Source organism: Callorhinus ursinus, unplaced genomic scaffold (assembly GCF_003265705.2).
Source record: "Callorhinus ursinus isolate GAN/ISIS: 27379988/994484 unplaced genomic scaffold, GSC_fseal_2.0 scaffold8, whole genome shotgun sequence".
Taxonomy (NCBI): Eukaryota; Metazoa; Chordata; class Mammalia; order Carnivora; family Otariidae; genus Callorhinus; species Callorhinus ursinus.
The window spans coordinates 2,737,880-2,759,877 of record NW_027397070.1 but is presented as its reverse complement, the minus strand read 5'-3'; the positions used below and the strand labels follow the sequence as shown (position 1 = coordinate 2,759,877).

At 43.8% G+C, this 21,998-nt stretch overlaps 1 protein-coding gene and 1 long non-coding RNA gene across 2 annotated transcripts in view; one reads left to right on the top strand and one right to left on the bottom strand.

Moving 5' to 3' along the window:
- LOC141373233 (uncharacterized) overlaps window positions 1–21,998 on the bottom strand; it is a 121,068-nt gene that overhangs the window by 94,651 nt on the left and 4,419 nt on the right. The window lies entirely within an intron of this gene.
- Window positions 1,788–13,986, top strand: LOC112821943 (mast cell protease 4-like). Its single transcript, XM_073894898.1, has 6 exons — window positions 1,788–1,937; window positions 11,384–11,441; window positions 12,172–12,321; window positions 12,772–12,906; window positions 13,143–13,399; window positions 13,843–13,986. The coding sequence occupies exons 1-6, from the start codon at window positions 1,788–1,790 to the stop codon at window positions 13,984–13,986; spliced, it is 894 nt and encodes a 297-aa protein (XP_073750999.1).

Below are 21,998 nucleotides of genomic sequence, written 5' to 3'. Positions count from 1 at the left end.
TCTTTCAGAGGATAGAAACAGAGGAAATATTTCCTAACTCATTCTGTGGGGCCAGCTATACCCAAATGCCAAAACCAGACAAAGACAGTACAAGAAGAGAAACTACACACCAATAACTCTCATGAACGTAGATGCAAAAATCCTCAACAAAACATTATCAAATTGAATGCAGTAATGTTTTATTGTTTTATTTTTTTTAAGATTTTATTTATTTATTTGACAGAGAGAGACACAACGAGAGAGGGAACACAAGCAGGGGGAGTGGGAGAGGGAGAAGCAGGTTTCCCGCTGAGCAGGGAGCCCGATGTGGGGCTCATTCCCAGGACCCTGGGATCATGACCTGAACCGAAGGCAGACTCTTAATGACTGAGCCACCCAGGTGCCCCTGCAATAATGTTTTAAAAAGAATTATACAACACAACCAAGTGGGTGCAAGGCTGGTTCAACGTTTTAAAGTCACTTAATGTAATCCACCATATCAAGCTAAAAAATAAAAATCACATCAATAGATGTAGAAAGAGCATTTGACAAAACCTAACACTGATTTATGATAAAAACTTACAGTAAACTAGAAATAAAGGGGGAACTTCCTCAACTTGATAAAGAATATCTATGAAAAACCTACAGCTAAAAAAAAAACAAACAAATAAACAAAAAACCCTACAGCTATTATCATACCTAATGATGTAAAACTAGAAGTTTTCCGTTAAGATCAGGTACAAGGCAAGAATGTCTCCTCTCACCGCTCTTTTTCAATATCATACTGGAAATTCTAGGGGATGAAATAATACAAGAAAGGGCAGGGAAAATGTTTACAGATTGGGAAGAAAGAAAAAAAATCTGTCTTTATTTGCAGATGACATAACTGTCTATATAGAAAATCTAAAAGGAATTAACAAAAAAAAAAGCCCCAGTTGAAACTAATAAGCAATTAAAACAAGGTTGCAGGTACAAGGGTAATAAACAAAAATCAATCACTTTTCTATATACCAGCAATGAACACATGGAATTTGAAATTAAAAACACAGTATCATTTACATTAGCACCAAAAAAGTGAAATACTTAAGTATAAACCAAATATGTGTATGATCTATATAAGTAAAACTACAAAATTCTGATGAGTGACATCGAAGGAAAACTAAATAAAAGAAGAGGTATTCCATGATCATGGGTAGAAAGCCTCAAAATTGTCATGATTTCAGTTCTTTAGCTCATTGGTCCTAGAAATACGTTCTATTGGCACTAGAATGGAAGGTTGTCTGTGTATTTATCATCCTGTTCCATGGCTTTTAAACTGCTCTGTGAAGGCCCTGGAAATGGAAAGAAAGGTAATGAATGAAATAATCTCAGGTCCCCAGTCCCTGACTTCAATCAGAAGAGCATATCTCTAGCTCTTTCAGATACAGACATAGGTATAAAATTTTCCTTCATAAAAGATATACCTGGCCTCAAAAATTTTTTTGAACTTTTTTAAAGATTTTATTTATTTATTTGACAGAGAGAGACACAGCGAGAGAGGGAACACAAGCAGGGGGAGCAGGAGAGAGAGAAGCAGGCTTCCTGCTGAGCAAGGAGCCCGATGCGGGGCTTAATCCCAGGACCCTGGGATCATGACCTGAGCCGAAGGCAGACGCTTAATGACTGAGCCACCCAGGCGCCCCCCAAAATTAAAATTTTTGAAACCCACTAATATAGAACAACTTCCTCCTGTGGAATATGAGGAAACTGAGGCACAGAAAGGGGAGTGGCCACATGAGGACCTTCAGAGAGTTATCGCCAGAGCCGGAATGGGAAGCTTGGTGTCCAGACCGCCAGGCCAGTACTCTCCAAGATGCAACCACTTTGAGCAGCAAGAGGGCTTTAGTTCACCTAGCCACCTCCTTCCCCACCAGCCTGCATCCCAGCCTCTTCCATCTGGCTCTTCAGACAACAACCTGGTGAGAAAGTATCTGGAATTCAACCTCTGCCTTATTCCACCCTATGTATGAAACCATAGGTACAAACAAAACACATACCGTATGACAGTCCATATCATGCTTCCAGACAGCTGCCACGCATACCTGCCCCACCCCAACCCAGGCAAAGCCACTCCGTTCTGAGTTAAACACCCTCACCTTCTAACCCCAACAGTTCTTCATTTGTTCCCCATGAGGTGGCAGGGAGCACATTCACCACACAAGACCCTTTCTGTAAAATCTCTCAGAGCCTAGGGCTGGGATGTTCCCAGGACCAAGTTCTCCTGAATTCCATCCAGCTAATATTGAGATGACCTGACAGGCAAAGCAAAGAAGCTCAATGGGAGAAGAGCCCATCCTCTGTCCCGGAGGGAAGCTTTAGTAAGTCTCAGGCCCAAGAGTGAGCTAAAGGACCCATCGTCCTAAAGCAGTCACCATTCTCCATAGGCAGTAACCTTCGAAAAAAGGGTAGATGAAGGAGTCACAGGCCTAGGGTGTCACCCTTATCGTAAGACTGCTTAATGTTTCCTTTGGGGAAAAATGTGAATTCTTTTATCAGCTTTCTGAAAAGCGATAGATAGGATAAAGAAATAAATACTTTCATGCAAGTCAGAACTTTCCATGATCTTGATGAGGCTCATGATGTGAAAATTATGAACTTGAGAAAACCAACATCCTCATCTGGTTTTCATTTCATTCTGTTACTCCCAGGATTCCCCCCAATCCACGAAGCAGTCTGGAGAAAGCTGGTCACTCCACCCGCAATTTGTTAAAGGCAAATCATGACATTGGTTAGGATTTCCCCAGTCTCCACTAGGACCAGCAATTCCCCCAAAGGTTCACAATAATAAATGCTCACATACTCACCCCCTCCCCCAGGCTACTCTGCCCAGGAGAAAATGCTTAAAGGACATTTCATTTTCCTGCCGAGGGCCCAAAAACAAAAACAAAAAAAGAGAGAGAGAGAGAAGGAGGAGAGAAGTTAAGTTACACCCCATCCCAACTTGACTTGGGTTGGGCAGACCTCTTTTTCCCGAGTCCTGGTATGCTCAGGGTCCCTGAGTGTAGGACCCCTGCTTGTTTCTTGAGTATGTCGTCATCTGTCCACCTTCCCTAGAAGATTCTGAACACTCTTTTGGAGCACCAGGGCCTGGTTTCTAAACCCTTGCCATATCCCTACTGCCTTACCCTGTCTTTCCCACTCTGATGCTGTTTCAGTTTCTTCCTAAGTTTGGCATCACTCCACATTTTGCAGACATTAAAAGTATTTTATTATAATATAATGATATATATTATATAATATATATCAATATAATGATATATATTATAAATTATATATAATGATATATATATTATATAGATAATATAACTTTATGATAATTAATTTGAAAATCTTGATTAGAAAATTGATTGATTCTTAGAAAAACATAACCCACCAAAACTGACGCAAGAAAATTTGAAAATATAAGTAGCCCAATGTCTTAAAGAGGTAGAATCTGATTTAAAATCTTCTCACAAAGGGGGCACCTGCTGGCTATGTTCTAGTTTTTAATCTGGGCGATAGTTACATGAGCACCTGCTCTATAATTGTTCACTAAGCTGTACATGTAAATTATAAGCCCTACATGTATAGGTGATCAATTTCACAATTAAAAAAAAAAGAACACTCCAACAGGTGGAAGCACCTAAATGTCGACTGTAGCTAGATAAAGAAAACATGATAACTACACGCAGTGGAATATTAGCCCTAAAAAAAGAAGGAAATCCTGTCATATGTTACAACATGGATGAACCTTGAGGACAGTATGCTGAGTGAAATAAGCCAGTCTCAAAAAGACAAATACTCCACTTATATGAAGCAACTAAAGTAGTCAAACTCAAGAGACAAATAGATCGGTGATGGCCAGAGGTTGTGGGAAGGAGGAAAGGGTAGCTCTTGTTCAATGGGTATGTAGTTTCTGTTTTGCAAACTGAAAAATTCGTAGTGATTATTGTACAATAATCTGCATATGGTTGACACCACTGTTGTGCACACTTAGAAATGGTAGAGATGGTAAATTTTATATTAGTATAAAATTTGTATTAGTGTGCTTTTGACCACAATATTTTAACCCCACTGACGTAGGGACAAACTCCACACTTTTGCAGCAGATGAGCCATTCCTAAACTGGCTCCTATCCAGCCTCCTCTTCCACCATTCTCGCCCTTTCTCCATTAACTATGCTTCAGTAACACTGAGCGACTTGTAATTCCCCCAGTCACCCAGCCTTTCTCTGGCCCTTTTTGGATATGTTGCTACCTCTGTTCAGAAAACATGTCTCAGTTTGCCCAATGACAAAATGCAACCCATCCTTGAGATCTCAGTTGGAATGAAGCTGTCACTGCCTTTCCAGGGCAGACTTGGGAGCTTCTCTTCCCATCCCACAATATTTCTACAACTCTCCATTGCAGCACTTTGCTCTTTATGCTGTGGTTAGAAGAATACAGACTCATCTTTTTGTATCACGAGTCTGGCATCTACTAAATGCCCATCAAACCATTTTTTGACTGATAAAGTGAGTGAATGAGTAGCATTTTATCCAGAAACCTAGAGCCTGAGGGGAATAGAGATTTTTGATATCCAGACTAACACAAATATCATCACTGAAAGAACTCATATCTTAGTAAAAGAAAATGAATGGAAGGTTGGGATGAGGGAGATAGTGCCAGTCATGTGTCATGTGATTATCAAGGGATTAAGACTAGTTAGAAAAGGCCACGAAATCAGGAAGGAGTTGAGCAACTTGAAGAATCCACAGGGGGGTGCCTGGGTGGTTCAGTCGGTGAGTGTCTGCCCTCTGCTCAGGTCATGATCCCAGGGTCCTGGGACCCCCACACAGGGCTCCCTGCTCTGCGGGAAGCCTGCTTCTCCCCCTCCCTCTCCCACTCCCCTTGCTTGTGTTCCTTCTCTCGCTGTGTCTCTCTCTGTTAAATAAATAAATAAAATCTTTTAAAAATAATCCACAGAAATATGCCCTTCACAGTGTGATTTTGCATTTAAATGAGACACGTTTGCCCTAGGAAATGCACTCCTTTCTTCTCCTTATGACAATCCTCTTAGCAGCACTAAAAAATCAGTCCTTCACAGGAGATGTTGTTGCTTAGGTCCCTCCACCATGGCCATATCAATACACCAGCCAAATGTTCAAAATTGTATCAGTCAAATATGGCACCTAGGGGAGGAACAAAATTATTCCTGGATGGCTCTGTAAAGAGATAAGGAAATGCAAGAAGAAGAAGCAACCAAAGGGAAGAATGATTACATGGGAAAACATCCTGGAAGGTTAAATGAAGAGTCCTGAGTAGCACCCCTTCAGTTAATCGAACCCACAGATGGGAGAGCATAAAACACACCTTGAGGCTATGCCTCTGTCCCTTGTTGCTGTGCTGGCTCAGAACAGTTGCCGCACCCCATTCTTGGCAGCAACCACAAACCAAACTTCAAGTAGGCACGTGAAAAGGACAGTTGGTACAAACAGGCCTCCTCCAACAGCCCACCAGATAAGAGAAGATCGCCGTTGATTGAATTGATTCTAAGATGCAGAGAGCTATCTCTTGCCAGCCTGCCCAATGCTGATTGCTGATAGACTGCAGCATCACAAGGTTTATGAAAGAGGCATCCCAGATTTCAGGGACTACCCAAACCCTTGGGAAGGGGATGGTTTGAAGACTGCTTAGCATAACTACTGGATAAATTTGGAGGCTCTTGAAAGTAGATGAGACAGAGCAGAAAACAAAACAAAGCCAACTGTTCTCAGGTCTGCAGTGAGCCTACAACAGAAGTGAGAAAGTAAAACGAGAGGCTCTCCTGCCATCTCTCACCCTAGAGGGAGTTCTCCCCCTGAGACATTAGAATCCACCTCCCGCTCAACGTTTTACTTCCCTGAACACTTTGTCCTCTAACACCTTCAAGCACCAGCACAATTAAAAAAAAACAAAATCAGGAGTTCTTCAGGCATAAGACAGAGAGCCCAGAAGTCCTATAACTGAAGACTAAATAGGCCCAACACCTACACCAATGCCTTAATACCCATTCCATTCATGTTTCTCTTGATACAAACAGGTGACCTGAAGAGAGATGTGGTAAGAATAATCACTCCTGCATCCTTCTATAATTTGGCAATTGCACTAATACCTGAATGCTCTATGAATATAATATTGCTCTTAGTTTACTACTTTTGTAGGTAGAGGCCATTCTGGTGTCTCCACTTGGTCTTTTCTACCATAATAGCCCTCACTTCAGGAGTCAGGCAACCATGATGGAGATTCTGTCACGTTTGTAATACATCCATCCTACCTCTGCATTCTGGAGCTTGGGAAATAGTCAAAGGTTGATTTGGGAACCACTGCGACCACTGGGACCACTATGAGATAAATGCATGCCAAAATTTGTTGATCAGTCCATAAGCCCCTCCTCTGACTGGTGATTCCCATGGGCATTTTGGATCTTTGGGAATTCATATCGGTTCAGATCCAGGGCCCAGTAACAAAAAACAAACAAACAAAGGCATGATTATGTCTCCGACTTTTTTCTCTAATTCATACTCACTCTGGTAAATGGCCATAGGTAGCTTTGAAGAAGGCAAAGAGGAAGATGTACAGCACAATTTTTTGGCTTTGTAGCAAGGACCTTCCTCAAAGGCAGTTCACCCTTTTCATTCAAGGGGCTCTGGGTCAGTGAGCTGGTTCAAGTCTGGGAACTAGTTCATGTGTCTTGTGATATTTAAGACCTCTGTTTACCAGACCCAGAATGCTTCTACTTATCCAAATCAACTAAGGCCTTAGTAGTCTATCTATTTCAGCTCAGGGACACCACGATCAACTAGTCAAAGCCATGGACCACTATCTTAACGTCTGCTTCAACTCTGATACTCATTAGAGTAACCAAGCCCACTGCACCTCTGGTAGCTCGGCTTCTCCCACCCTGAGACCCATCACCACCTTGGTACTCAGGGATCCAGATCCAGTAGCAGCAGGTCCCATGGTCACTCCACACTTATAGCAAATAGCCACTACAGCGCTCTCCAAAAATGCCAGTGCTCCCTCTCCCTAATGTATTTTTCACAGCTTTGGGGGAAAGAATGTTCTCTGTGCTCTCCTAGGACACTGGGGTGAGTAAACCAGTCTCATAATAATAAATCTCTACCTTCTGATTTCCGCAAAGCATAGAATACCTTTCTCTATATCAAAGAAGTCTGGCATCTCAGCTTCACTTAGTGTAGGCCACCTTTGGGTCCATATGTCAATCCAGCCAACTAGTCAAGTAGTTAGAGCCACCTCAACATGCTTGATCTAATATGCTGACATTGGCATCTGTATGTAGTGCAACCCATCAATAAAGTCAGGCTGGCCCAACACCTACACCAATGCCTTTAAGACCCATTCTATTCATGTTTCTCTTGATACAAATTAGCAAAAATCTTGTTTTGGTGTACATTGCAAATCCTTATGGGTCACATGTCTAGGACCTACTGGGAGTTGAATCTGGTTATAGATCCAGAAGTGATAAAGGTAGTAGGAGGGGGCAGCCAGCAGTCTGCTGCAGAGTAACTATCTCAGGGAATCTCATTACACATTCTTCAAGCAAGGGAAGACTAACCTCCTCAGACCGGAAAAGATGGGCTGCTGTTATGGACAAAGGAGGATTGAAGGAATTTAGGGGTTCAAGATCCCAGCTTCATGAGAATATGCCCACATATATTCCCATTCCAATTTTCAGAGTCTCAATGCTTTAATTTCATCTAAGAGACCCTGCCAGTTTGGTGATTCAAGTATGTTCAAACCACCCACAGGATAAGACATTGGCTTGATTTTTAGAAATCTTAGACAGTAAGTTACATGAGAGAAGGGTTTCTTTTATGGCAGAGAAGATTTCTGGACCCTTACTTAGATCATAAGCTTGGAATTGAAAGCCCAAAGCTCATCATGTATTTTTCTTAGGTTCTTTAGTGCACCTAGAAGCAACCATCAACCCCATAATACTCCTTATTTCCACTGATATGTTCTATGTCACCAAATTCTTAATCACCTAAAGTCTGGTTTTGATTACAGATACCTACAGATGATAATTTAATAGGTTTGCTCTGTATGCCATAATGGTTACTTACAACTTACAACTAATATGCTTGACCACTTACAACAGTGCCTTGAAATATATTCAGATTAGAGAACCTGCAATAGATAACCCAAGCCAAGTTACAGAACCTAAGTGTAGGTTCTTCTGAACTCACTTCCAATGCCAGTATCTCTATTATTTATTTTTTTAAAGATTTCATTTATTTATTTGACAGAGAGAGAAACAGTGAGAGAGGGAACACAAGCAAGGGGAGTGGGAGTAGGAGAGGGAGAAGCAGGCTTCCTGCTGAGTCGGAGCCCAACGCAGGGCTCGATCCCAGGACCCCGAGATCATGAACTGAGCTGAAGGCAGACGCTTAACGACTGAGCCACCCAGGTGCCCCAATATCTCTATTATTTAGAGTTCAATCACGAAAAGCAGAACCACTATGAGTAATGTAAAATAAGGGACTTCTTATAAGGATTGCGTCTTATAAAATTGTGGGAACTGGTAGAGTAATCCTATCTAGATTCTTGTTGTTGTTGTTGTTGTTTTGTTTTGTTTTGTTTTTACAGTCTAGGAAAGCAGGGTGATATGTGGAAAGATTATGTGATTGAAGTCAAACAGGTATGTGTTTGACACCTAGTTCTGATATTTATTGGCTTTGAAATCTTGTCAAGGGACTCAAATTCTGTGAGCCTGAGTTTCCTCGTCTGTAAAATGAAAACAATAATAGCTCTCAAGACTGATATGAGAGTGAATGAGATACTTGCAATATATCATATTTCATTGATTCCAAAATGCACAATATTTTACATTTTAACCCCTTTACAACAGGAAGGAATCTTGTAATCAATGGCATGTTATTGTTTAGTCAAGAACAACTTTTTCCTGGGGCTCCTGGGTAACTCAGTCGGTTAAGCGTCTGCCTTTGGCTCATGTCATGATCCCAGGGTCCTGGGATCAGCCCGGGTCAGGCTCCCTGCTCAGCGGGGAGCCTGCTTCTCCCTCTCCTTCTGCCCCTCCCCCTGCTCCTCATGTGCTTACTCACTCTCAAATAAATGAAATAAAATCTTTAAAAAAAGAAAAGAACAACGTTTTCCTTTCTCAATGCACATAAACAAATGAGAACCCAGAGTAATATCTCAAATAATGACAAGTGCAGATATCATATGGTTATCAAACTAAGTGTGACTCTCAATGCACAAGTGGAAAACCCCAACACCCCCTAGAGAACACAACTGTTCTCCTTTATACATTCCATTTCTTTCTCTGTTAATTGGACTAACCTCATCCCACATCCCTTGTTATTCAGATTAGTGGAATGGAAAAAGTATAAGTTTCAGAATCTGACATATTAAACTTGGATCTTGCTGCTATGTGACATCCTGAGCTTCGCTTGAGTGCTCCATAATTGTGTATAATAATACTTACCCAAAAGGACTATTACAAATGAGATGATGCATGTAAGTTCTATCAGCACCAAACATATTGTGGGTAGTCAATAAATTCTCCATTTTTCCTTCTCTCTCTCACTGCCACATTCTGTTCTTCTACTGATTATTTGGACTGAAGAAAGGGCTGATCTTCTAGATCAGGGGTTGGCAAACTATGGCCCTCAAGCCATATCAGCCCACCACCTGTTTTTAAAATAAAGTTTTATTGGAACACTGCACACCTATTTGTTTACATCTTATCTATGGTTGCTTTTGTACTACAACAACAGAGTTGAATAGTTGCCACAGAGACAGTATGACTTGCAAAGCTGAAAACACTCACTAGGTGGCTATCTACAGAAAAAGTTTGCTGATCCCTATTCTAGATTCTTACATCACCTAAACCAACGCCCCTCTGTTGGCAAGGATGTGGTGAAAAGGGACCCCTCAGGTGCTGTTGGTAGGAATGTAAACCACCGTGGAGAAGAGTATGGAGTTTTCTCAGAAAATTAAAAATAGAAATACTATATGATCCAATAATTCCAGCACTGGGTATTTACCCAAAGAAAATGAAAACACTAATTCAAAAAGATAAATGTGCCCTTACATTTATTACAGCGTTATTTACAATAGCTAAGATATGGAAGCAACTCAACTGTCCATTGATAGATGAATGGATAAAGAAGATACAGTACACACACACACACACACACACACACACACACGTGCTTGTGCAGTGGAATATTACACATCCATTAAAAAGGAATGACATCTTGCCATTTGCAACACCATGGATGAACCTAGAGGGTGTTATGCTAAGTGAAATAAGTAACACAGTTATAAACAAATACCATATGATTTCACTTATGTGTGAAATCTAAAAAACAAAAAAAAATGAACAAACAAATAAACAAAAAACAGACTCTGAAATACAGAGAACAAACTGGTGGTTGCCAGAAGGGCAGTGGGTGGGGGAATGGGCAAAACAGGTGAAGGGGATTAAGAAGTACAAACTTCCTTATTTATAAAATTTATATTTATATTTTATAGATATATTTTATTTATACTTCCCTATATTTTATAAATGCTTTCTATTTATACATCCTTATATTTCATAAATATATTTACATATATTTATATATTCTTATTCATATTTTATAAAATAAGTAAGTCATGGAAATAGAAAGTAGAGCATAGGGAATATGGTAAATAATATTGTAATAACATTGTATGGAGATGGATGGTAAGTACCCTTATCATGGGGAGCACTAAGTAACGTACAGAACTGCTGAATCACTACGTTGGACACCTGAAACTAATAGAAGATGATATGTCAACTATACTTCAATAATAAAAAATAAAGGGGCACTTGGCTGACTCAGTTGGTTGAGGACTCTTGACTTCAATTCAGATCATGATCTTGGGGTCCTGGGATCGAGCCCTGCCTCAGGCTCCATGCTCAGCGGAGAGTCTGCTTGAGATTCTCTCTGTCCCTCTCCCTCTGCCTTCCCCCCATTCACGTGTTTGCTTGCTTTTTCTCTCTCAAATAGATAAATAAATCTTTTTTTAAAAATAAAAAATAAAATTTTAATCTACCCCCCATCTGTGTTACTATGCTGCCTCAAGAGAGCTATGTTAGATGGGAAAGGTGCATGCCTCATCCTAGTAAACAGGACCCTTGGGCTCTGACCACAGCCTCAACACCAGCAGAGAGGAGAAGAGGGTTGTAAGAATTTCTGATGAAGAAGATAGCCAGGCCAAAGTGAAAAACAAAAATGTGACTAGGTTGTTTCTGTGGTTTCCAGTCCTCCCCTTTCTTCTGCTGGGATTATAAAAGCAGGGGCAAGGGAGGGCAGGGACAGAGGAAGCTCACCATGGACACCATCCCTGGGAAATAGAGCCTGCAGGCTCTATTTCTTTGGCTGGCCATTCTCTTGCCTCCTGAAGCTGAAGCTGGTGAGTCTAGGGTGTAACTCCCTGACAAAGAAGACCTCAAAAGAGGCTACAAGATCCCATTGCAAGTATTCTAGGGAGAAATCTCCAGCTGGAAGAGTCAGACTCTTTCCCTGCAGCTGATGACAGTTTCCCTGGGATGAGAAGTCTTGGGTGGAGAAAGAGTCAGAAAACTGGCTTTGAAAACTCCTCCTAAACTGCTTTCTTCAAAATAGGCACCATTCTCATTCCCAGTTCTTGGTGCTTGCTGAGAGGAGGTCAGGATAGAGACATGAAGAAATGTTTAGGGGCACGTGGGTGGCTCTGTCAGCTAAGCATCTGTCTGCTTTTGGCTCGCTCGGGTCATGATCTCAGGGTCCTGGGATGAGCCCACGTCCGTCCAGCTCCCCACTCAGCAGGGAGTCTGCTTGTCCCTCTCCCTCTGCCTCTCTCCCTGCTCATGCACAGCTCTCTCTCACTCTCTCAAATAAATAAATAAAATCTTGAAAAGAAAAGAAACGTTTAAATGACAGCTCAGAATCAAGACTAACAATCAAGTTCTAAAAGTAGGCTCAGGGTAGGTTGATGGGGTGGATTGGGGTCAAGAAAGTGAACAATAATTACACGTGGAGGGCTGAGCTCCATAAGAAGTAAGAAAGAAGCTCTGGGGGGCCCTCAGCTTCCACCTACTTTTCCTCACCCAGTGCTCTGTCTGAAAGCAGGTGAGTCTCTGTTTAGGGGTTCTCTGTTTGAGAGAAAATTATCAGTGGCGTTGAGTCCAAGCCACGCTCCCGCCCCTACATGGCCCTTCTGGAAATGGTCACTGACGAAGGGTATGTTGCCAGCTGTGGCGGGTTTCTCCTAAGTCAAGAGTTCGTGATGATAGCTGCTCATTGTAAAGGAAGGTAAGAAAACTTTGACTTACTCTCTTTTCATGTGAGGAGCTATAGGAACCAGAGTTACACACAGTTTCAAAGTGGCCTGAGGAGAGATTCTTGTGCCCTGCTCATCTCAAGATGGTCAGCAATGTATATTGCAAGCAACCAGCCCATTTTCATTTGCCATCTCCACCTCCAGAGGCCACCGCCCTCTTCAGGGCAGCTGGGTCACAGCAGGCCAATGCTGGCCCTCTTGTCCTGCTGCCACCTGAGTCTCTCAGTACCCTGTAGCTGCCAGGGCCTGGCCCTTCCTGAACTGGCTATGATCCCAGGTGGGCATTTCTGTCCCGAGTAAGACCTGAGTTCCTCAGATGGCCCTGCACTGGGGAAGAAGAGAGCCTACTGTCCACTTGCTCAGAAGGGGACCCTTTCTAGGGGACCAGCGCCTTCTCCTGTTTCTCTCCTCCTTCTCAACGGGAAAATTACTGTCACTCTGGGATCTCATGACATAAAACAGGAAGAATCCACATGGCAGAAGCTAGAAGTCTCAGAACAAATCATTCACCCAAATTACAACTCGTTCACCAAACTCAATGACATCATGTTACTGAAGGTGCCATTAGCTTTCCAGCCCATCTCCACCCCCCCCCTTCTTGAACCTTTCTCCTGCCTGACCTGTGCATTTCTCATTCTCTCTTCCAAACCATCTCCTTGGGGCCCACCCTCCCACTCTGTGTCATCACCACCCCACTGGGGAGTAACTCTTGGCCCTGCCCAGGGAGCCCCTACCGCAGCACACCCCCCACTTTCCCTGGGACCGGAGGTCCATCTCCTCTCCCTCCCTCACAACTACAAACGAGAGCCAAGCTGACCCATGCCATAGGGAAAATCTCCCTGCTCACCTGGTCTACCTTTATTTCACCTGGGAGAATGTGCAGGGCGGCTGGCTGGGGAAGAACGGGAGTGATGGAGGTGGTGTCAGATACTCTGAGGGAGGTGAAGTTGAGACTCATGGACGCCAGGGCCTGCAACCACTATTTCTTTTACAACCATAACTTACAAATCTGTGTGGGCAATCCCAGGAAGACAAGATCGGCATACAAGGTGACCACACACCTCCACTTCCTCCTCACAACGCAGTCCCTGGGAGACAGCATCCTCCTGGGAGGGGGTGGGGTCGGGAAGTCCCCTAGTACAGTGAGTGGTGCCTAAGTCTGTGGGTTTCTAGCAACATGGGAACTGGAATCCTCCCTCGGGGTTCCATCCTCACATACTCAAGCCCTGCCTCTAACCCTCCCTTCTACTCTCCTGAACAGGACTCCAGGAGAGAAAGGAAGAAATGGAACGGACAGGATCTAGAGTTGTAGTTCCATGCCAGAGAGGAATAAGACATTAATCTCCTAACTTAGGATTCCATGAGGAGCCAGGATCCTGATCTGACTCTGGGGTATCTAGGAGCTGGCTAGGGTGCTGATAGAACCAGGATCAGGTGACAGTAGGAAGAGAAGGACATTCCCTGCTCACGATCTGCTTTCTCTAACCCACAGGGGGATTCTGGGGGCCCCCTGTTGTGTGCAGGTGTGGCCCAACATATTGTGTCTTACGGACTTGGAGATGCAAAGCCTCTTTCTGTCTTCACTCGGATCTCCCCATATGTGCCCTGGATTAATAAAATCTTAAAGAACATATAGTCATGGAAGCCTGGCCAGCCTGTGTGAGAGTCCCAAAGCCAGAGGCCTCCCTGGGCCGATCCAGGTTCCACAGCGCCTGGCCCCAGCCTGAGCCCCAGGGAGGCTCTTGGAGGCACACAAAGTCCCTGCTGATTGTACCCCCAGTGAACTTCAATAAACATGCTGCCTTCAGCGTGTGCGTGTGACTCTTCTCTCCCACGGAGCTGGTCTGCTCCGACGGAGGAGTCCAGATACTCCTCTCTGGCTTAAATGAATTGTTCTGGGCTCCTTTCTTGCCAGATTAATAATCTTGCCTCCTAATTACCTTGTACATTGTGTGATATTATGGATTATTGAAGAATATATTTTGATCTGCACATAGGATTTAACATCCAGAGTGATGTTGTATTAATGTACTTTCTTCCCCCTTCCTCCTCCTCCTCCTCTCAATTTTCCTCTTTCCTCAAAACCCGTGTCCCAGCCACTGCGGTTCAGGGCATAGAACGCACCAGAGCCAACTCCCCATGAATGTTTCTAGAAATGGCCCCAGGCAGGACTTTTCTACCTCATCATTATCATCCCCCTCAATACTGGCTCTGCAGCTGGGGGAGCCTATGCCAAGGGGGAGGGAAGAAAACTTCCCAAGCAGCAGAGCTCAGGAGGGAGGGGGAGGGATGACCCCTAGGAGTCCTCAGGATGGGTCTGTCTGGCACAGCGGTCAGCACAGAGCTGTATGTGGGGCAGGGCCATTCTAGCTGAGGGGAGCGCCCCAAGAATATCAGTGTCAGCCTAGTCTGTGAACTACATCAGAGCCACCCAAATTCAACTGTCATTTTCCTCCAGAAATGACACAATGTCTCAGGTCTTCCAGAAGAAGAATATCTGACTTAGGCCAATTTCTCCAAAGTTGCTTCCTCCAAGGGAACTGCAACACTCTGAACCCTATGCCCACCAGCGTCTGAGTGAGGCGAGTACACCTCAGCCACGCCTGCCCGAACACGGGGAAACAGGGTATGAACTCCCACTCACTCTCAGGAGCCTGCAATTCAAGGACGTCCAAACATGTCCCACCACAGCCCCTAAGGCCTAAGAAGATAGGCCTGGCCCCGGGCAGGGAAGAGCTACCATGGCTGGATACAGGGAACCCAGCCTCTCCACCTTCCCCACTGCCCACCAGCCCACAGAGCGGGGTTTCCAGCTTTGCCACTGATGAGTACAGATGTAAAATAAAGCAAGCATAATATACAAGACTGATAATAAACTAACTCTCTATGTACAACAGGCCTAAGTGGGTAAATTGGTGCAGCCACTGTGGAAAACAATAGAGGTGCTTCAGAAAATTAAAAATAGAAATACCTTATAAACCAGTAAATCCACCACTGGGTATTTACCCCAAAAAATGAAAACACTAATATGAAAAGACACATGCACCCCTATGTTTATTGCAGCATTATTTACAGTAGCCAAGATATGGAAACAGCCCAAGTGTCCATTGGTAGATGGAAAAATAAAAGAAGATATAGTACACACACACACACACACAGAATATTACTCACCCATAAAAAAGAATGAGATCTTGCCACCTGCAACAATGTGGATGGACCTAGAGTGTATTATGCTAAGTGTAATAAGTCAGAGAGAGAAAGACAAATCCCATCCGATTTCACTCATATGGCAGAACCTAAAAAACAAAATGAACAAACAAACCAAAAAAAGCAGACACAGACCCATAAATACAGAAACCAAACTGACGGTGGCCAGAGGGGAGTTTGGTGGGAAGATGGGCAAAATGGATGAAGGGGAGAAGAGATACAGCCTCCCAGTCATGGAATGAATAAGTCCTGAGGATGAAAGGCACAGCACAGGGAATAAGGGTATGGTAATCACCTTGCCTGGTGACAGATGGCAGCTAAACTTGTGAACTTAGCGTAATGTAGAGACTTGTCAGTTCACTCTGTTGCACATCTGAAATTAACATAGCATTATGTGTCAACTACACTTCAGTTTTTTAAAAAGTCCATAAATACAAAAAAAAAAGAAAGAAAAGCTAGATGGAGCCCTTCAGGCTGAAACGAAAGGACAATAGAGGGAAACTTGAAGACATATGATGATAAAAAGGACTGGGGAAAAGCACTCTAAATACATAAATATAAAAGCAACAGCAAATATTACAGTTTTTATGATTTAAAAGAAAAATTCATAAAAATAATAATAGATCTATGTTAGTGGTCACACAATGTATAAAATATAATTTGTGATATATATGTGGTATGAATAAAACATGACTATGAAAAAAATTTTAATTACCTTTTAAAAAAGAAAAAACCAGGGGTGCCTGGGTGGCTTGGTCGATTAAGTGGCCGACTTTTGGTTTCAACTCAGGTCATGGTTTCAGGGTCTTGAGATCGAGCCCCGCGTCAGGCTCCTAGAGGAGTCTGCTTGAGATTCTCTCTCTCGCTCTCCCTCGCCCCTCCCCTGGCCCGCTCACTCTCTCTCTCTCTCTATCTCAAATAAATAAATAAAACCTTTAAAAAATGAAAGAAAAGAAAAGAGAAAACCTGGAAAGATCCCAAAAATAAAAGAATGTATGCTGGAAATGGTAATTAAAAGATGTGTTTTTTCAGGGCACCTGGATGGCTCAGTCGGTCAAGTGCCTGACTCTTGATTTCAGCTCAGGTCATGATCTCGAGGTCATAAGATCGAGCCCCTCGCTCCCCCCTCCCTCCTCCCCGGTGGTCCTTGTTGGGCTCTGAGCTCAGCACAGAGTCCGCTTGAGATTCTCTCTCTCCCTCTGCCCCTCCCCACCTCTTGCACGCACTCTCTCTTTCTCTCTCTCTCAATAAAAAAAAAAATGTGTTTTTTCTTTTAGCCCCAAATCTCCTTTTATATTTGTATAATTAAATAATAGTTTTAAAATATGAAAAAGGAACAGGGACATTATGCATAATGTTTGCTTAGGAGACCAGAGCACTTGCTGAATTGCTGCTAAGGCCCCACCCACTCCTGACCCCTTGAGACAGCACGTTTTCAGGGCAGCTTTCCTTCCCAGGAAGCTGGACAACTGGAGACGTGGAGAGAGTGGTCAGGCTACCCTGCCAGCCTGGCCTCCAAGAAATACTGCAGCCTGTGGAGACCACAGGGAGCTGGACTGAGTTTGCACGCTGAATTGGACCCGAAGGGGTTGACAGGCACTGACCAAGCATGGCCACCAATGCCAACCAAACAAGCATGCCATGAACCCATGCCGTGGAAAGAGCACTTTGTGGCCCAGCCACACAGAGAAGTTAAGCACATCATCATCCCTACAGCGTTAGTTCCGAAGTAGGGACAAGAGGGCCCACGGAATGAGCCTGCCTGACTGGCACTGAGAGCAATAGGAGAGTCTCAGCACCACAGGGTCAGCAGGAGAAATCATCAGAATAAAACGGCTTTGCCCAAACTCATGGGAAGAAAGGTTCTGGACAGCTGAGGGCGGTGCACAGGGGAACGCTGAGGAACCAGCTCCTCCAGAGCCAGGGTTGTGGGGGCCCAGGTCAAAAAGCCCAACAGGAAGATAACTGCCCCTCTGACCCCCGCAAGGGTGAGGCCCTCCCCCAAGAACCTGGGAATTGTCCCTCCTGCACCCACAGTTCCTTTGGCACCTTCCCCCCTCACGCAGTCCTGGGCTGTGTAGGGGGTTGGCATGGGCCCACACTGAAGCAGTTGTCACCCTGAAGAGGGTGGTCATGAAGAAGTCAGGTGAGCCCTTAATCCAATATGGCCCGAGTCCTCATAGCGGGAAAGACACACACACAGGGAGAAGGCGGGGTGAAAACACACACTGAATGATGCATCTGAGGGCCAAGGAACGCCAAGAATTGCCAGCTATCCCCAAAGCTAGGGAGAGGCACGGGGCGGATTGCTCGTCACAGCCCTCACAAGAAATCCACACTGCCCACAACTTCGTCTCAGACTTCTAGCCTCCAGAACTGTGAGCAGATACATTTCTATCGTTTTAAGCCGCCTACTTGGTGGTACTTTGTAATAGTAACTCTAGAATACAGGAGTTAAGGCAGAGTTTTAGGAATTTAAATTTTTCTCCAAAAATCACCATTTACTTTACTCTTAATTTTTTATTTAAATTCAATTTAATTGACATATAGCATATTATTAGTTTAGAGGTAGAATTTAGTGATTCATCAGTTGCATATAACACCCAGCGCTTGTTACTTCAAGTGACCTCCTTAATGCCCATCACCCAGTTACTCCATCCACCCACTCACCTCCCCACTATTTACTTTAATAAGTCTTTTATATTAGGAGGGGGCATTAAATTCATAAAAAGCTTTGCCATTCCAACATATCAAGGAAAGAATCCGCAGTGAGTGCGATAAAGAGCTTATTAAAACCACATTTACAGAGTGTAGCTCCAGCCTGCTTCAGAAAATTCTTTTGTTCTGTTTTTATTTTTTTACAGTGATTAGAATAACAGGTGCAGGGTTTCACTCCCACCTTGTACTCACAATCTACTGTTCGCTGCTCCTGAGCCCACCCCATGGGCTACCCTATCTTTCAAGCACACTGCTGCCACCCTGCAGGAGACCGGCCTCAGAGTGAGGCAAGAAAGCCAAAGCCACCTGGGTGCAAAATTTAAGGAGACAGTCGCTTAGGGAGGCTCTTGCAGGGGAGAGTGAGCATCTCCTCAACAGTGTGTCCTATGTGCCTCTCTTGCTGTGCCCTAGTCCCAGCCCCGGCTACCACATTTGAGAGCGGTCATGGCTCGTGGCTGGCCTCCTCTCGGCCTCTAGATAGTTCAAATGAATTTTTACTCAAGGTCACTGTCATAAAGGACATTTTTTTCTTAAGATTTTATTTACTTACTTGAGAGAAAGAGAAAGAGCACAAGCAGAGGGAGGGGCAGAGGGAGAAGCAGACTCCCTGCTGAGTGGGGAGCCCAATGCGGGGCTCAGCCCCAGAACCCCAAGATCATGACCTGAGCTGAAGTTAGACGCTTAACCAACTGAGCCAACAATGTGCCCCAAGGACATTTCTATTCCTCAATACCAGAGTGAGAGCCAGGGTTACGGATGGAGGAAAATTTAGATCCCAAGGAAATACATTTATAAAAAGCTGACAATGGGTGAAGTTGATAATCATTCTGTGGACTTGTAATTCACCCAAAAGATCCGAAAGAAATGTAAGGTGAGCTATACCTCCACCCTTATAGGTCTGCATTCTCTAGGAGTCAGTATCATATCCATGAAGAGGTCATTTACCCCAAGGCCATACAAAATTTAAGGGCAAGAACTAACTTCTATTGGGGGCACTGTTTTACCTGCTTTGCCTCATTTAATTCTCATGAGACCATATGCAAAAAAAAACAACAACAACAACAACAAAAACCATCTCAATCTAAATGTCTTATCTTATACGAAAATTAATTCAAAATGGATCATAAAATTAAATGTAAAACTATGAAACTTTTAGAAAAAAACAGAAAATCTTCATGATCTGGAGTTAAGCAAAAAATTCTTAGGCATGACACCAAAAGCACAATCCATAAAAGAAGGCATCAACTTCTTTTGGACTCATGAAAATTTAAAAACCTTTGCTCTACAGAAAGTATCTGTTAAGAGAATGAAAGGACAAGCTACAGACTGAAAGAAAAAAGACAAATGACTTTTATCCAGAATGTATAAAGTACTGACAAACCTCACCAGGAGGAAAACAAAACCCCAGTTAAAATACGGGCAAAAGGCATGAGCAGACTTCATCCAAGAGTATTTATGGGTGGCAAATAAACACATGAAAATGCTTAACTTCATTAGCCATTAGAAAAATGCAAATTAAAAACACAATGAAACACTACTACACACCTGTTAGAATGGCTAAAATTAAAAATTCTGAAGGGCACCTCGGTGGCTCAACTGGTTAAGTGTCTGCCTTCAGCTCTGGTCATGACCCCGGGGTCCTGGGACCAAGTCCCCCCCCTTCCCAGGTTCCCTGCTCAACAGGGAGTCTGCGTCTCCCTCTCCCCCGCCCCTTCCCCTCACTCGTGTGCTCTCTCTCTCTCTCTCTCTCTAATAAATAAATAATATTTTTTTAAAAGTACTGAAAAACCCAGGGCTTGCACAGATGTGGACCAACATGAGCACTCATCCATCGCTAGGGGAGTGGAAAATGGTACAGCCACTTTAGAAAATAGTTCGGCGTTCTCTTAGAAAACTAAATATACATTTATTATATGACCTAGAATCCTATGCCTGGCTGCGTATCTTACAGAAATGAAAACTTAAGTTCACACAAAAACCTGTCCACAGAGGTTTATAGCAGCTCTATTCATAATTACAAAAACCTGGACACAGAAGCAGCAATGAAAACTCTTGGGACACCTGGAGGGCTGGCCGTCCTCCACCCTGCCGCCGCTGTACAGCAGGTGTCTCTGACGTCTGGAGTAACTTCCCCTCACACCTGCCCCCGCCAGCCTCCCCGGCATCTGCCTATAGTTGCGCAGCATCTGCCACTCAAGGAACAAAAGGAATCTCCTTGCAACTAAGAGCATAGGATGTGGCGAAAAAACAAGACAAATGAGACACCCTCAACAAAGAGCAGTGATCCCACTAGAAAGAGGATACCAGGCCACTCTCGGACTATCAGAAGACAAGCCACTCTGAATCCAGGAATGCCGCCCTGACTGCATGGCCCACAGGAAGCAGCATGGAGACCGTGAGGAGCAGGGCTGAGCCTCCAGACCCTGACTCTCCCATGGGCAACTACCACAGATTAAATGAGCATCACGTGGACCCCTGGAATGGAAATAACAGTCGTTGCCTCTCTGATCTCTCCCGAAGGCCGCCAGGGCTAGAATGTTAATTCTGAGATGCAGAAGACAATGGCCAGCCTGACCGATGCTGAGAGCCATGGGGGAGTGGTAGCGTCGCAGCGGTCAGACGAGAAAGGGCCAGGGAAAGGGGCTTGCCCAAACTCATGAGAAGGGGCACCCTAAGACTCTCCCTCCTCAAACACCAGCCTGTCGCAGGAATGGAAAATGGAAAAGAGATATAGCGGAAGGATAGCCAAAAAAAAGCCACGTTGGGTGGGCAGTGGTTCTTGCTGAAGAGCCTGTGTGAGGCCATGAGACACATTCCTCCCACTCCAAAACTTGGGGTCATCTATATCAGATAAAAGGCTGGTATCCAAAATCTATAAAGAACTTATCAAACTCAACACCCAAAGAACAAATAATCCAATCAAGAAATGGGCAGAAAACATGAACAGACATTTCTCCAAAGAAGACATCCAAATGGCCAACAGACACATGAAAAAGTGCTCAACATCACTTGGCATCAGGGAAATCCAAATCAAAACCTCAATGAGATACCACCTCACACCAGTCAGAATGGCTAAACTTAACAAGTGAGGAAACGACAGATGCTGACGAGAATGTGGAGAAAGGGGAACCCTCCTACACTGTTGTTAATGCAAGCTGGTGTAGCCACTCTGGAAAACAGTATGAAGGTTCCTCAAAAAGTTGAAAATATAGCTACCCTACGACTCAGCAATTGCACTACTGGGTATTTACCCCAAAGATACAAATGTAGTGATCCAAAGGGGTACGTGCACCCCAATGTTTAGAGCAGCAATGTCCACAACAGCCAAACTATGGAAAGAGCCCAGATGTCCATCAACAGATGAATGGATAAGGAAGATGTGGTATATATATATAGAATGGAATATTATGCAGTCATCAAAGGGAATGAAATCTTGCCATTTGCAAATACGTGGATGGAACTGGAGGGTATTATGCTGAGCGAAATAAGTCAATCAGAGAAAGACATGTATCATATGATCTCACTGATATGATATGATATGATATGAATTCTTAATCTCAGGAAACAAACTGAACGTTGCTGGAGTGGTGGGGGTTGGGAGGGATGGGGTGACTGGGTGATAGACATTGGGGAGGGTATGTGCTATGGTGAGCGCTGTGAATTGTGTAAGACTGTTGAATCACAGACCTGTACCTCTGAAACAAATAATATATTATATGTTTA

What these genes read in the sequence shown, in the direction of transcription:
- LOC112821943 (XM_073894898.1), top strand. Translation starts at nt 1,788, where the DNA reads ATGGGAAGCTTGGTGTCCAGACCGCCAGGCCAGTACTCTCCAAGATGC. An exon ending in GCCTCCTGAAGCTGAAGCTG is followed by an intron (nt 11,442 to 12,171) that starts GTGAGTCTAGGG and finishes TCTCTGTTTGAG; the next exon opens with AGAAAATTATCAGTGGCGTT. An exon ending in AGCTGCTCATTGTAAAGGAA is followed by an intron (nt 12,322 to 12,771) that starts GGTAAGAAAACT and finishes TCCTTCTCAACG; the next exon opens with GGAAAATTACTGTCACTCTG.